Here is a 16,942-nt window from a genome sequence, read left to right as displayed (position 1 = left end):
AAAAATAAAATCTGTCCTTGATACCTAGACCTTCATTTAGGCATCCATCCAACTTCTATCTATTAAGCTGAAACTATAAGACAAAATACCAGGTTAGGTGTTTGTGACATAGTATGAACAAAACAAGTATGCTTCTGTTCTTACACAGCTTGTAGTCTATTCAAGAAGACAGTAAGTCAAATAAACAAGTACTATGGTATGTGAAAAAAGAATATGACAGTAACAAAGGAGGACCTACTTAAGACTGTGTGACACACAAATACACTCAGACATTTCCTGAACTAAATGTTTTCCAAGAGGTACGTATAAATTATACCTTCACCATGGGTGTAAGCAAACCAGGTCCATCGCATTCTTTCCAACACTGACTCTGCTTGACCCAGGGTTGCCACAAACCTTCAATTTGTAAAACAGAAAAAAAAAAAAAAAGTACTACCTGCAAAGTGCAACAAAGAAAAGTGCAATAAAAGGAGGTATGGTTGTACTAAAAATCAAGGAAAAAGCACAAACAGGATCAAATACATGCTATAAGAGACTTGATTAAGCACAAATGAAAAACTAAGGCTGGATTTATATATTTATCAGGGTTACTCAAATTTATGGCTAAGATAATTTCAAAATAATCACTTGTGGGACCACCCGTTTTACTAAGTAAAAAATAATATTAAAAATTGAAAGCCAAGTCTTTCTGGTATTTAGAAGTCTGACGAAATCATCGTCTAGTTTTTTTTAAAAGAGCAAATTCCAAGGGAATCCCTGCCTCTCCCTTAGTTCACTGCCAAATGATTCACAACTAAAATATGTCTGGGATATGGAAGCATGTGACAAAGTTGAAAAAAAAAAAAAGCTCAAGTCCATTAAAAAAAAGCTCAATGTTTTAAAAAGGGAATGGCAGGGGGTGCGTGGGGGGCTCAGTGTGTTAAGCACCTGGCTTCAGCTCAGGTTATGATCTTGTGATATGTGAGTTTGAACTCCACATTGGGCTCTCGGCTGTTAGCGTGGAGGAAGCCCGCTTGGAAATCTCTGCCCCTTCCCCGTGCTCTTTCTCTCTCAAAAATAAATAAACATTAAAAAAAAAAGGGGAATGGTAGGATGAGGAAGTTACATATTAAAATACAGAAAACAATTTTACTAATAATTACTCATTAAAAAATATTTTATAACCGATTATAAAAATCAAAACAAAACTTGGTAGTTGAGAATAAAAATATTCAACTGTTACTTATAATAGTTAAGAAGATTTCTCGAACTAGTTCTTATACTAGCATAAAACACATTTAAAAATTCCAAAAACAAAGCAGATATAACTTTGGATTACAAAACATGTATTTTACAAACGGTGCACATATTTCTGACACTTTCACTGCACATTAAAGAACAAGATACAAAAATTAAATAAGTCCATTCCTTCTTAAGTCCAAATTGGCTACAGTAACATCAGTGGATGATGAGCTTTTCCAAATTCATCTCCTGTGGTCTTAGGAAATTTAATCAGTACAGATAAGAAAAAAATAGCTTATGATGTATCACATATTAACCTTATCAGTTGAAATAATGAGATTTTTCTGGAAAACATGATCATCTCTGCTTTCAGTAGCATATTTTAACACTCAGCTGAAATTTGTGCCAAGAGATAGAGGTATTCATCACCAAACCTATAACGCCACAGAAGGTTTGTTTTATTTATTTTTTATTTTTTTATTTTTTATTTTTTGAAGGTTTTTTTTTTTTTAAAAACTGATGGTTGACCAACAAGAAAACTGTTAACTTGTGACTTTTCAGAGGCATGGAGTTATTTATTTTTAATTTTTGGCTTCTGCAATAAAATTGCATCAAGTTTTTAAAGATATTAACTTTATTAACTTGCAACAATCATTTTAAAATAGTATATAAAAACTGTCACAATGCATCAGAAGCAAGGTTTATGTTGCTCAAAATTATTTCTGACAGTGCCAAGATTCAGCTTTTTGAGCCAATCTCAACAGATTGGTGATATAATTCAAATTGTTAACATAACACACAATGATAAATATTGCTCTTGAAAAAAAGCAAATGATTTTCCTATTTACAGTTTTTGGAAAAGGTCTACTATAAAAATATTTTTCTCCTCTATATGTTTCCCTGCCATGATAATGTTAAAACATATCTAGATTCTCTTCAAACGTCAAGTGGTAAAAGTATAACATTCCATTTTAGCTGAAACATTCCTTTACATAGCCAACATATTTTTTCAAGGCACTCTAAGAACTCTCAAGGACACTGAAAGAAAAATGTTCATCTTGTCCAGTGATATTCTGGGTATATTTCCCCCTCCAACTTTTCTAAATTGAACATTGTTAAAACCAGTTTTTCTTCATTTTCCATGGCAGAGTCCTTAAGTTATTTTTCTTTTATTTGGAGCTTCTCCTTCATTTTCAACTTGCTGAGCAGGCAGACTTTTGGTTTCCATGGAAACTGGATTCCTGCGGCTGCGTGTAGGCATTCTTGTTCCACCAACCTAAGAGAGGAAGCAAATAGTTTAACATGTTTACAACATATTTATATACAGTCAACTCCATATTATTTATATATGTACTAATTACCTTACAAATAGTCCTTTATATATTTTTAATCTCCAGCCACCTGGCTGCTTCTAAACAAACTTTAATTTGACACAGTGTAAAGTACTAAACTTTCAAATGCAATCACAGAAGGAATAGATCAGGGTAGGTGGAGAGAAGTGAAGGGAGAAACTACTCTGTGTGTTAAACCTGGAAGAGGCTGAAATGTTAAATTAGAAAATGATAGGATGACAGGCTTTTTGAGCAATGTGTTTGCAATAAAGACTAAAGGACAGGAGAAAGGTAGAAATGAAAAAAACGATAGGAGAGAAAGGAAATACAAGAAAAAGGTCGGAGGTGGTTAAGAGGGGGAAAAATTGTAAAATGGAGAAAGAGACAAAGAGTAAGAAAAATAGCCAAGTCTACAGAGAAAACGAGGGAAAATAAATGTGGGGGGAAAAAAGGAAGGCAAAAAAAGAACCCAAGTAAAAAGGAAAACTTGAGAAGCTGAAAGAGAAGATTCTTGCAAGAAAGAAAAATGGGAAGAAAAAATTGGAAGGAGGCTACAGAGGAAAAAAGGAAGAAGGGAAGTGGGAGGAAGAAAGTTTGGTGGGGGGCTGGTGCTACCTTAATATCTACTCCTCTTCAGCAAAAGTAGCTGCCCACCCTCACTTTCTAGTCCACACAGCCTACAGAAGAGAGAAGACGTATTCTTAGCACACAATCCCTTGCTAACTGTAGTCCTGCTGAAGATGAGATCTGGAAATTCCGTCATCTCCTTAGCCACTAAGAGAACATAGTTTTGACAAGTGGTAATGGAGAAACTCAGGCCTTGCAGAGAAGGGCCAAGGCTATACAGCCTAAAACCATCTCCCCAGGACCTGTCCATTTCTGCTTCTATTTTCCCTGGCCACCTTGCACCCTTTGTATCTTCGCATCTTGTCCAGTGAATTCCAGACCTGGTGGTGATGGGTAATATTGTTACTCCAAGCACACTCATATTCCTAAATATGAGACATATTATTAGCATTGCTCTAACGGGCTACTGGCTCACTCAGGATGCATCAGACTCCAGCTTCCCTAACCTAGTATGTTATCTCTTCAGGGGTATTTTTTAGTTTACCATCAGACGACCAGAAAGGACAAACTCCAGTTGGGATTTGAGTCTGCCAGTGTCTGTCCGAATCTGATGAACTTTTCAAATGCGCTGATTAGAAAAGGGCTGTGATTTTCAGATTATCTATACCACTCCCCACTCAGCTGATATTTACTATAAGAGTATAGTGATGACCCTAAATTGTATCTGCTATATCGCTGAGGAAAGTAAGCATTGTCAAACTTCCATCGTGAAATTTTGTGTGTGTGTGTGTGCGTGTGTCTAATGAGTATCTATTACCAAAGTTGTAGAAACAGAAAAGGGATGGGCACAGAGCCTCTGCAAAAGTACTGAAAGTGGAAAAAGTCAGGAGTGGCAGAGGAAACAAGGGGAATCCTCCTATTAAGCACTCTCCATGAAGCAAGAGGCAGATATAGACTCCACTGTGGTATCTCTCAGGGTTAGTACTTAAGGCACTACACAAAGATGAGAACTGCAAGTGGACTAGGGACTAAAGGATTATATCAGAGACAGGAATATTTGTTGTATGAGTTTTTACACCATTAAATATGTGATTTTTGTTTCATGTAGGGTGTTACATCCTTAGGTTTCCTGAAGCTTTAGTGTTTTCCTATTGCTGCTAAGGCTAGAAACCCTGTCTGTTTACCTTGACTTGGAGTCCCATTCCCATGGCCTGGTTAGGAGGAAGTCAGGGAGGAAGGTCAGGTAATTCCCACCAGACATAAAGCTAGATTGTAGCGAGAGGTGTAAGAGATGACCAAAAACTTTCAAGGACTTGAAAACATATCAAACCAAGCATTAATTATCTAACTGCCTACTGGACCTAACAGCTGCGTCTTAGATAATCTCACTAAGGGTTTGTCCTTGGCACTGAATACATGAAGTGTCTTAAAAAATACAAACCAGCAACTGCTCGGTCATATACATATAAGTGAACTGTTTACTTTTGTATTTATATGGCCAAACCCTGAACATATGGAATCGTATTGAAGTATTAAACCAAAAAGGAATAAGTCACCCCCATACAGAATTGTATGTCACAGATGAGACACTATAATCAGGATTTCCAAATGAAATGAAAATCTTTATCCTTGAAAGAACATAAATCTTTCAAAAGTAGTTTTCAATTAGATTTAAGTTAGTGAAGAAAATTTTGCCTTAGGAAGTTATAAAAATCACTAGTCAAATGAAATTTAAGCTGGAAATAACAAACCAGAACTGTAGACAAAATGATTTAAAATGTTAACTTTATCCATTCTTTCACTTATAGCAACTAGTTAACCATATTTATATGTTTTCATGGCCAGAGTTAGCTAAGAATGAGCAAGGAGTTCTCATTTCTAAAAAGATCTTCCCATACAGTAACATTAGGGTAAAGAACTGAAAAATATAAACAACGTCATTACTCTAAATTATAAAAAGATCCTCAATATTTGCATTCCAGCCATTTCTAAAAGGATTTGAAAACATAGATTAATATACCATAGGGGGGAAAAAAAAAGAGAAGATATCCATAGAATATGTAACTGATACCTGTTCCAGGACACACATACTGGTAAGATTATGGAACTCAGACAATAATTTTGACTCAAAGATTTTTGGCAGCAGGGAAGGAAAATACACTCAGTTTTTACTTCCTGAACATTCAGATCCACTTGTACAGAACAAAACTCTTCCTACAACTAAACCCAAACTGGAGTATCTTATATGATATAAAGAATGAGTGACATGGTGAAGAGTTTCTCTAGCCATTGCTTTACAAAAGTTTCAGACAGGGAAAAGTCATTCAACTGGTATTTCTAGGAAGGATTCTACAAAGAGAGTAATGTTAATTATAACTCAATAAATATGGAGTTATACAATACTTTGTAAACACAATTTAGTCCTTAACAGTTCAGCTTACATTTAATAAGGTGCTGCATTCACTAATGGCTAACATTTGCTTTTCTATTTTTCTATATCCTACTTATCAACTTTTAATTGTACCACCGTAATTTTATTATATATATTCTTCTGCAAACTGTCTCAAATATTTAATGAAATCAAACAGTATAAATAAATAAAAATCAGAAAAAAATGAAACTTTGCTTTTCATAGGGACACAGGGATTTAACTAGGTGGATGCTCCCACTGGACAAACTATTAGAATTTTTTTTAGTTGACTTATAAACCTTACAAAAGTAGAAACTTCCACTGATAATAAATGGACTCAGTAAAGCATAAAACTTTATCTACTCTTATGAAAATAGTTTTCAGAATGATATTGTGATTAATGTAGCAAATGTGGACAGGATGTTAAAATACTGTACTGTCAATGAAACAGATAAACAACCTAATGGAACATTTAATTGCCAAAAAGATCTTACCTTTTGTTGTGGTGTGGGACCTAGTGATTTAGGTGGAAAAGTACAAGGTATTCTTCCATGATGGATATGATATGGTAGTAACAGACTGGGATCTAAAGGGACCCAGGGAACTGAGAGACTGGAAGGTACACCAGGGAGGCTGCAATGTGTTTTATGTAAATTGTAGGCTGTCCTAGTAACTTTTCCATCAGATGTCTTGTAGATCAGGAGTGAAGAATCTTCTGCTGCGTGAGACAACAAGTAGGAACCCTCCTGCAAGCTAAATCATACAAGGAAATACAACTCATTGGCTCACTGTGTCAATTTCAACAGCATTTTCTCAATCATGATCTATTAGTAAAATTGAAAACAATTATGGGAAGGGAATACCACCTCTAAAAACACTTCTATGACCAAATAAGTTTTAATAAGTCTTATTTTTGACTATTTTCATGATTTTTAGGCAATTATATTTTTTATTACATTTATTTTTGAGAGGCAGAGACAGAGAGCGAGTGGGGGAGGGGCAGAGAGAGAGGGAGACACAGAATCCGAAGCAGGCTCCAGACTATGAGCTGTCAGCACAGAGCCCGACGCGGGACTCGAACTCATGGACTGCGAGATCATGACCTGAGCCGACGTTGGATGCTTAACCGACTAAGCCACCTTTAGTAAATTATTTTAATTTTTATTCCAAAGTTCAGGATATATAATTACTTTCTTTTTACTGTTATCTCAATCAATTTTTAAGTGTTTGGTAATTTAATGGGAAACAGTCTAATTCTCTATAATCCATGGATAACATATAATGAAAACCATTTCAGGAGTGTACATACACAACAAACACAGAACCTGCTTTGTATCCAGTAATATAAAGATTAAGAGATATAGAAGTGAATATGATATAGTTTAAAAGAAAGTGGAAGGAAAAAAATGGAACAATCACAAAATATGAGGTGCTATTAGAATAAAAATAACAGCAGCAGCTGATAGGTATGTTTATCATGAGCTATTATACTGCTTAAAAATCATTTTACTATTGAATCCTCAACAACAAATCTTTAAGGCATAATTTTAATTATTCACCCCATATTAGAGCTAAATAGAAATTAGAGACACTAAACAATCTGCCCAAAGTTCTGAGTGCAGGGCTTAGATATACACTCAGGGGGTTGAACTCCATAGGCCATAACCTTAATTATCATTCTCTACCATTACAATAATCACTTCTATCAAACAACAAATCTACATTTTCCTTGTCTCCTTAGAAAGCTTTAAGGAATTCAGTATATCAACATAAAGAGCCAAAAGGCTATGATTAACATCCTGTGCTTTCTTGGGATTTTATATTCCTCTAGCTCAAAGGTGCTAGAACATCAGCTATTTCCCATATCATTTAAAATAAGGATTAATCATACTTTAGTTAAATGCATCTGCCTACAAACCTGGTAAGTTATGTTCCATTAATTTCTTTTTAGAAATTAAAAAAAATTTTTTTAATGTTTACTTTTGACACAGAGTGCAAGCAGGGAAGGAGCAGAAAGAAACAGAGACACAGAATCGTTCTGAGCTGTCAGCACAGAGCCTGACGCAGGGCTCACACTCATGAGCCATGAGATCATGACCTGAGCTGATGTCGGATGCTTAACCGACTGAGCCACCCAGGTGCCCTGTTCCCATTAATGGGATACTTCAAGGAAGAGTGTCTTCAAAGTACCATACAGTGCAATGTACATGGATGGGTACTAACCATGGTAGGAAGAATAATGACCTCCCAAAGATGCCTATACCTTAAACCCTAGAGTCTGTGAATATATTACATTACCTGGCAAAGCAGAACTAAGATGGAATTAAAGTTCTAATCTGATTTTAAAATGGTAAGATTTTCCTGGATTATGTTGGTGGGCCCAATGTAATCAGAAGAGTCCTTCAATGTAGAATAGGGAGGCAGAAGGGACTCAGCGGGGAGATACAACTATGAAGAAGTCAGAACAATGTGATGTGAGGTCTCAACCTGCCTTTGAAACTTTGAAAAAGGAAGAGGTCAACAAGCCAAGGAATACAGGTGGCCTCTAGAATTCACAAATGTCCAGGAAAGAGATCATACCCAGAGTCTACAGAAAAAAAAAAAAAAATCACTCTGGCTGACACCTTGATTTTAGCCCAGCAGACCTGTTAGACTTAACAGAATTGAAAGATAATAAGTTTGTATTGTTTTACAACATGAATTTTGTGGGAATTTGCTATAGCTGCAGTAGAAAATGAATACACAAACTAAGATACCAATAATAAAATTTCAAAAAGCATCTGCCAAGTATGTATAAGTACTGTGCTTCACATGAAGAACACAGTACACAAAATAAAATTTCTGCCACAGAATCACAGAACTGAACAGTACCTATGAAATTAATATACTCAACACCATCATTTTATAAATAAGGAAACTAACATAGTAAGTTGCATAATAAGTAGAAGACTCAGAAGTTTGAGATTTTTTCACTTTTAGTTCAGCCTCTTGAATTGTTTTTTAGTTTATGTTTAGTAAGGGCATAACAGGAATGCAAAGGTTCACATAATGAAACAGTCTGATAAAAATACTCAGGTGGGGAATCCATATTCAAGATTTCTCTGGACTTACTGAGTTTTGAACACCAGCTCTATGTTGCTTCCTTATCCTGAATATATAAACAATATAGCTAGGTTACGCTCCTTAATGGTCCCCAGAATATCCACATCTTAATCTCCAGAACTTTGGAATGTTACCTTCAATGGCTTTCCAAATGTGATTAAGGTGCAATGTGACAAAGGAAGCAGAAATGTGAATGATGCGCTTTGAAGATGGAGAAAGAGGCCACAAATCAAGGAATATGACTATGACCTTAGAACCTCCAAAAAGAATCAGTTCTGCTGACATGAGTTTAGGCCAGTGAAAATGATTTTGGATTTGTGACCTCCAAAACTGTAAAAGAGTAAGTCTGCGCTGTTTTAAACCAGTAAATTTGTGGTAATTTGTTACAGTGACAACAGGAAACCAATACAACAGAGCCTTACAGAAAAATGTTTATTTACTAGTAAGCTGGGTACTATTATATTATCCTTTTATTTATATTTTCACAATTTAAATCTTGACAAAATAGAATAAATGTTGCATTTCTGGTTTTTTTTTCTTTATCTACCCCTAATAGTATATATTCCAAGTTTCTATGAATTTTCACCCAAGAAAATCATACATATCAATGCAAAATGTCCAAAAAATACTTACCTACTCAATTTCTTTAGAATGTGTTGGAGGATGTTAAATAAACTTGAAATCCTATTAAATAGAAGAAATTCATGTAAAGTTAAATGTTAAAAAAAAAAAAGGTATTCTTAACAATTGTGGCTTCTCAGAAAGAAATACCCTCATTAACAAAGAAAAAAAAAACCCATAAAATAATAGAAAACAGAGAATGCCAAAAATGTGATTAAATTAAAAGACTTAAAAATTTACTTAATTTTTGCCATTTCCTGATTTCTCTTCACAATCATAAAGTATTTGACCTGTGTGAATCAGATGTAAAGAGATCACAATTTTATATTCAAATTATAAACTTTAAGAATATTCAGAAGTCTTCAGCAGAACTAATCTGCAAAAAGCTTGCCTTTTAGAGAAGGTGGTGAATTAGCTTCCAAAGTAACTGAGAGGTATTTTAAATGTGTGATGCCAGAGAAGCTACTGAGTGGTGACAGGATAGTTAAAGGGAAATGAAATATATTTCTTTTGTATCTTTTCTAGACGTAAATTCATTCCTCAACTATTTATTTAAAAATAGGTTTCATTGGGAATGGTGGGGCAGGCAGTGAGTAATGCATGGAAAACATTTTTTATTCATGTAAAGAAAAAAAATTACCCCTCGAAAGATGTAGTCCTTATAATAGAAGTGGACATTTTTGAGAACAAGCAGAGAATTCAAGACTGAATCTGAAATCCTTCAAAAATTGTGTCAAGCCCCAAAGCTGGAACTCTGCAACCAGTCTAAGTCAGGACAGTGCTCATCCTACTGGTGAATCAAACATCTTCACTACCAAGGTTATCACTCTAGCTTGGCTGTGTGCTCTGGAGCAAATCACTCTAAGGCCCAGCTTCCCCGCATGTAAAATGGGGATAATACTACCACCAGTCTTTTCTCGAAAGCTGTGACATACAAATTAGATAACGTTCGTAAGTTATGTTCCTTTGCATTTTGGTACGTGGAGTCCTGAGCACAATAAACTCATTTCAATCTGATGTACAGTCATCCGTGGCACAGGGGAAACTTTTAGAAGTCAGGATGTCTAAATAGAAAGCTTGGAGCTAAGAGTCTAGGACTGTACTGTTCTCCATCCCTGAAAAGGAGTGACGTGTGCTCTCATGCACTTCCCAGATGCTGGGCTACTACTCTCCCTCTAGCCTTCTCTGTCTGAAGTAGAAAGACTGGAACCACTGGTATTCTATTTAATTGGAAAATGCAGATGATTAATACAGATGGATCACAAACTGGGTCAGGGGAAGCCTCAATGTATAAAAGGTATAAAAGTCTTGAAAATAAATGATTTAAATTTAACCAATATTTAGAGATAAATGAAAATTAGTGATCATATTAACAAGTTTTTAAAATCCCACCACAAAGTAAACTTTCTTACTTGAGTGCTGAGAGTTTTTCTTTTAATTCTTCTGAGGTAATTTCTTCTAGCAGAAAAAGCTTTGAAGTAAATGCATCAATATGTCCTAAAATAAAATATCAAACTTAAAAAGAACAATTGCAGTACTGAAAAACAAAAAAAGTTATCCAGTCTCCTTAAAGATGTTTTTACAAAAATATAACACCTGTAAAGGAACTTTACATTCTAAAAGAGAATTATACGTTTTATTAAGTTTATTAAGTAAAGCTGCATTTTAAAATGACACTAAAGTCAGATTATAAAAGAAATACATATTAATTCTAAAATATTTGCTGAATATAGAAAGGTTTACACATATGCACACCAAAAACTAACCTCTAAGTCCCAAATTTAAGAGTAACAACTGATAAGGGGCCTGGGTGACTCAGTTGGTTAAGCGTCTGACTCTTGTTTTCAGATCAGGTCATGATCTCACAGTTCATTAGATCAAGCCCCATGTCAGGTTCCATGCTGACAGTGTTGAGCCTGCTTGGGATTCTCTGTTTCCTTCTGTCTCTGCCCCTCCCCTGCTCGCGCACACCCTCTTTTTCTCTCAAAATAAATAAAATTTTAAAAAACCCCTAACTTAAAATATTGGTGTTTCTATTTCCTATTAATGTTGCATTTTCATAGAGATTAAATTTTTAGAGAAATATGTACCTATTATCAAAGTAAGCGGATAGTCAGATTTATAGTTTGGGTATGTTCTCCACATCTCTAACACACACCTGGTTGTTAAGATAAGAATTAGACTATAAAAATCCAGCTTAATTATTCACAATAGCCAACATATGGAAACAACCTAAGCATACATCAACGGATGAATGGATAAAAATGTGGTATACATAAAAAAATGGAATATTAGCCATGAGAAAGAAGGAAATTCTGTTTACAACAATATAGATAGACTTAAGGGCATTATGTTAAGGAAAATAAGAATGAAAAAGAAAATATTATGTGGAGTCTAAAAATAAAAGTCAAACTCATAGAAACAGAGTAGGAAAGTGGTTTCCAAGGGCTGGGGGAGGAAGGAATAGACAGAGGTGGTAAAATGGTACAAACTTTCAGCCATACAGTCTGAGAATCCAGTATGTAGTGCGGTGACTATAGATGATAACACTACACTGTACGATTGAAATCTGCTAAGAGAGAACTTAAATGTAAATCATCAAAGGGAAGAATCCTTTCACAGTGTACACATATATCAAATCATCATGATGTACACTTTAAATATCTTACAACTTGATTTGTCAATTATACTGCAATAAAGCTAAAAAAAGTCTGGCTATTAAAGCACACCATAAGATTCCCCATGGTTAAAAAAAACAACAACAAACTCTGCTTAAGGTCCTACTTTCTTACAACTATGACATAATTCCAGAATTCTAAGAAACAACGTAGCAAAAGACAACACTTCCATTTTAAAAAGTAACATGTACCTTATACAACAAAATAGGTTGAGACAGGACACTTAGGTTTTAAAATGTACCAAGGAATGGGAATGCAAGCTGGTGCAGCCACTGTGGAAAACAGTATGGAGGTTCCTCAAAAAACTAAAAATAGAACTACCCTATGACCCAAAAATTGCACTACTAGGTATTTATCCAAGGGATACAGGTGTGTTTCGGAGGGACACATGCACCCCCATGTTTATAGCAGCACTATCAACAATAGCCAGAGTATGGAAAGAGCCCAAATGTCCATCAATGGATGAATCGATAAAGAAGATGTGCAGGGGCGCCTGGGTGGCTCAGTCAGTTAAGCGTCTGACTTCAGCTCAGGTCATGATCTCATAGTTCGTGAATTTGAGCCCCGCATCGGGTTCTGTGCTGACAGCTTAGAGCCTGAAGCCTGCTTCAAATTCTACGTCTCCCTCTCTCTCTGCTCCTCCCCTGCTCATGCTGTCTCTCCTTCAAAAATAAATAAAAACATTTTTAAAAAAATTAAAAAAAAAAGATGTGGTGTATATATATACACACACACACACACACACACACACACACACACACACACACACACACACATACATACACAATGGAGTATTACTCGGCAATCAAAAAGAATGAAATCTTGCCATTTGCAATTACGTGGATGGAAGTGGAGGGTATTTATGCTAAGAGAAATTAGTCAGAGAAAGACAAATATCATAGGACTTAACTCATATGAGGACTTTAAGAGACAACACAGATCAACATAAGGGAAGGGAAACAAAAATAATATAAAAACAGGGAGGGGGACCAAACATAAGAGACTCTTAAATATTGAGAATAAACAGAGGGTTACTGGCGGGGGTGTGGGATGGGGGATGGGCTAAATGGGTTAAGTGGCACTAAGGAATATACTCCTGAAATCACTGTTGCACTATATGTTAATTTGGATGTAAATTAAAAATAATAAAATTTAATTAAAAATAAATAAATAAATAAAATGTACCAAGGAAGAATGATATAAAAGATAGCCCTGGGGGCACCTGGGTGACTCAGTTGGTAAGCATCCGACTTTGGCTCAGGTCATGAGCTCACGGTTTTTGAGTTCAAGCCCCGCATCGGGCTCTGTGCTGCCAGCTCAGACCCTGGAGCCTGCTTCGGATTCTGTGTCTCCCTCTCTCTCTGCCCCTCCCCGACTTGTGCTCTGTCTCTGTCTATCAAAAATAAATAAAATGTAAAAAAAAAAAAAAAAAAAAAAAAATTTAAAGATAGCCCTGAGTTAAATGTTACAAAATCAAGTCAATACAAAAACCATGCTTTGTACCAGAGTTAAAAACATCAATTAGTATGACAAGAATGTAACACTCATCAATGCTGAAAATATCACTTTTTGTCTTTATTTTTTAACTTGCAATATTTAGTTATCAAAACACATTACCTGGGAAGCTGACGTCAATCAATGGGACAACAAAAAGTGCACATGTCATTTTTATATACAGCTCCCTTTCATTTGCTTTGTGCTCATAAAAAGAATTAGAAACATTTTTATCAGATGCTCTACCTTAAAACAATGAATCCATTTGTCCCACGTCCATTTATTTCCTATGCCAAGTTTTAGTTTCACCTCTGCATTTCTAACACTCATTATACAGTGGCATTTCTAATAACTGCTTTAATAACTGTAGAAAGGGAGTATTAAATATAATAAAATATATTTAGACATTTACTAAATATGCCTTTGAGGAGATTAATAACTCATATCTTTTTCAAGAAATCTCAGTAAAAAATATAGTATATGTCAAATATGGTCAAAGATAACTATATAGAGAAGGCCAAACTAAGTGCTAGGAGCCCTACTTCTTCAAGGAGTTTACAATTCTCTCAATATTTGAGCATTTGCACGTGTGGGCCTCAAATGACTCCTGTGTACTTGAGATATTTACCTCCTCAGCCCTTGGGGCAGCCGAGGAAGGCTTGGGATGGAAAGTTTCTTGGCCATTGCCCTTCAGCCATGACCAATCTCTTGTACATCAAACTGGGCTATCCAAAGGTGGGAAAAATTGCTTTACAGAGTACAAATAAAGCCTTTGTGTAATACAACTAAAGGCTTTCTATACATGCATCAAATCATACATATATTCAAACACACCTATACATGCATACATACATACACACAGGCAATCCTTGCTTTGCATGCAGTATGGGATGATAAAAATAACCATACAAACTGAAACCATGCAAGCAATTTTAATGATCAGCTGGAAAAATACAGTTGTTCCATAACCATTAAAACTTTTTGTCAAAACATTATGAATTCCCCATCAATTGTAAATGTTTAGGGAAATGAAAAAGATAGTAAAATTAATATTTATTTATATACCGGAATTTACAACATTACAAACACTGAAGATTATTTTATTTATAGAGAACTTATCAAGAGCAGTTTGAACACTGCTTGTCACCTTATTTTGGTACAACTTATGATAGAAAGCAAGCATCTCTCCTATGCTGTGAAGTGTCATACTCCTTTCTAAGTTAGGATCAGCTTCCAACATTGTATCCTCTATACTTCTGATGTCAGGAAACATCTCCAAGAGTTCCTTTAATGTAAAATCTTATGCTGGTGTCACTTTTTCATCCTTTATGTCACAACCACTTTCCTCATTTGTGTCCCTAAGTTGGCCCTCACTTCATTCCCGTGGCGACACATCTGCGGTCTCTTGAACAGCAGCGGTGCCGACATTCCCACGGTTGGCTATTTCTCCTGCAACCCCACTTCTGTTCAGTTCCAACTGCACTTCCAGCAGTATCGCTGTGTATTTCTTGGCTGTGCTTTAATCGTGTCGGCCAACTATCTGTGTGATTATCCACTTTTGTAAAATGTCATGAGTTTATCACTGGGAGGCAAGGAAGGAACACAACGACACACTTTGTTTTCTGTGTGTGAGCTCGGACACAGGTACACAGTGACCACTGACAGACTGGAAAATGTGACATAACCGGTCACTGGTCATGATGTGCGTCTGTGTGGACTGGAGAGTCAGCAGTGAAGTCTGGAGTTTATACGATTAGTTACAGTAAATATACCATAGTAACTGAAAACGGTGTATCTTAAAACTGCAAATTCACAGGCCTGTGTTTTGTCATTTATATAGAAGTGATATATCAAAAGGATTAGAAGGTAGATACACAAGTGGTAAGATTACTTCAGGAATTTTCTTTAAGGAGTATCTCTTAATGTTTTTATGGGGTTTGAGGATAAAAAAAAAATACTACAATTGAGGAGAAGAGAACATGTTCATGGTAAAGAAGCAGACATATATTAAAAAACAAACAAACAAACAAACAAAAAAAACCCAGTATATTTATTCTACCTGAAAAAGAGACTATGAGCTACAGAAGTGGTTCTCAAGGTGCAGTCCCCAGACCAGCAACAGCAGCAGCACCGGAAAACATGCTAGAAATGGTAAGCCTTAGGTCCCCTTCCAGACCTACTGAGCTAGACACTATATAGTCAGGGCCAGAAATCTCTACTCTCACAAGTCCTACTTGTGATCCTGATGAACAATCAAATTTGAAAATCACTGAATGCATGTCCTACAAACCAACGTGCTCTTCAGTTAAAGAAAGTAACTCCGATCTTATATCACTGTCTTTCTTGTAAGGTAAGTTTTATCTGAATCGCTCAATCATGCAGATAAACTCTATCCTCACTGTTTTCTCCAAAAGATCTAATGCACTGTTCCCCAATTTTGATTTCTGAGGAAAAATCATCTTAAATTTCCTCAAAATCTTGAGATCACAGGGTTGGATGGGGAAAAAAATAACAAAATGCTTAAGTTAAATAGAGGAGTGGCTAGCAATGGTCAAAAGGAAAACTCAGGCCACATTTGAGAAAGGACTGTGGTACATGAGTGCATGAATATGAGCATTTGGAAAGTTTCTAATCAAGACTTTAAGAATTCCGTTTCTAGAACACAGTAAAATCAGTTGTTTTAATTTACACTGATTAATATTGTCACATACAAAGTACTTCACTTTTGTTACATCTAACACTTACACCTCCCTCCCCCAATTCTTCCGTAGGCCTTTTTAGTGTAATGGCAAAGTTATTAACACTTAAAAACTGAATGAATCCTGGTCCTGCCAACTGAAAAACTCTGTATCTATGAATAAGTTACTTAGTTATTCTGAACTTTACTTTTCTCTTTTGCTTATAGCAGTGGTCTACACACATCAAAAACTTAAACAGAGCACTTAAAACAGAGCAAATTATTTTGGAAAAGTTAAAATAATATACAATGTATGAATAACTATGCTTTGTTTTGAGAAATCTTGGTTTAATGCTGTGTGATACAACTATTTGAAGGATGGATTAAAAGTTCAATTCATTTTGGGATGCCTGGGTGGCTCAGTCGGTTAAGCATCTGACTTCAGCTCAGGTCATGATCTTGAGGTTTGCGAGTTCAAGCCCCACATCGGGCTCTGTGCTGACAGCTGGAGCCTGGAGGCTGCTTCAAATTCTGTGTCTTCCTTTCTGTCTGCCCCTCCCTTGCTTGCTCGCTCTTTCTCTCAAAAATAAGTAAACATTAAAAAATTAAAAAAAAAAAAGTTCAATTCATTTTACTACAGGTCTGTGAGAGCTAAAAAAAAGATCCAATGATACAAAGATCTAAATGCAACAAATGGCTCATTGCTGGGCTTCCTGAAGAGTGACAGTGATTGTTTTTAACACCATACACCAATTACACAAAAGTCTCTGTCTGAATTCTACTAATTAAAGTCCATCTTCCCTGTCGTTAACCAGTTTTTCTTACAAACATTACGACAGGG

General features: G+C 35.7%; 1 protein-coding gene across 4 annotated transcripts in view; it reads right to left on the bottom strand.

Annotated features, from left to right (window-relative positions):
• Positions 1 to 1,230: 1,230 nt before the first annotated feature.
• Positions 1,231 to 16,942, bottom strand: part of ICE2 (interactor of little elongation complex ELL subunit 2) — a 64,684-nt gene continuing 48,972 nt past the window's right edge. For 3 of the 4 annotated variants that reach the window (XM_042988732.1, XM_042988731.1, XM_007084476.3), the window contains 4 exons: positions 10,665 to 10,749; positions 9,265 to 9,315; positions 6,024 to 6,282; positions 1,231 to 2,497 (listed from right to left, as the gene is read on the bottom strand). In XM_042988732.1, the coding sequence (XP_042844666.1) occupies positions 2,375 to 2,497; positions 6,024 to 6,282; positions 9,265 to 9,315; positions 10,665 to 10,749 (518 nt within the window). In that variant the 3' untranslated portion in view covers positions 1,231 to 2,374. Of the gene's footprint in view, positions 2,498 to 6,023; positions 6,283 to 9,264; positions 9,316 to 9,501; positions 9,543 to 10,664; positions 10,750 to 16,942 lie in introns of those variants that run through there. The other variant, XM_042988733.1, reaches the window with a different exon arrangement.

Source organism: Panthera tigris, chromosome B3 (assembly GCF_018350195.1).
Source record: "Panthera tigris isolate Pti1 chromosome B3, P.tigris_Pti1_mat1.1, whole genome shotgun sequence".
NCBI lineage: Eukaryota > Metazoa > Chordata > Mammalia > Carnivora > Felidae > Panthera > Panthera tigris.
The sequence above is the reverse complement of the archived record's forward strand: the minus strand, read 5'-3'. Positions and strand labels throughout refer to the sequence as shown.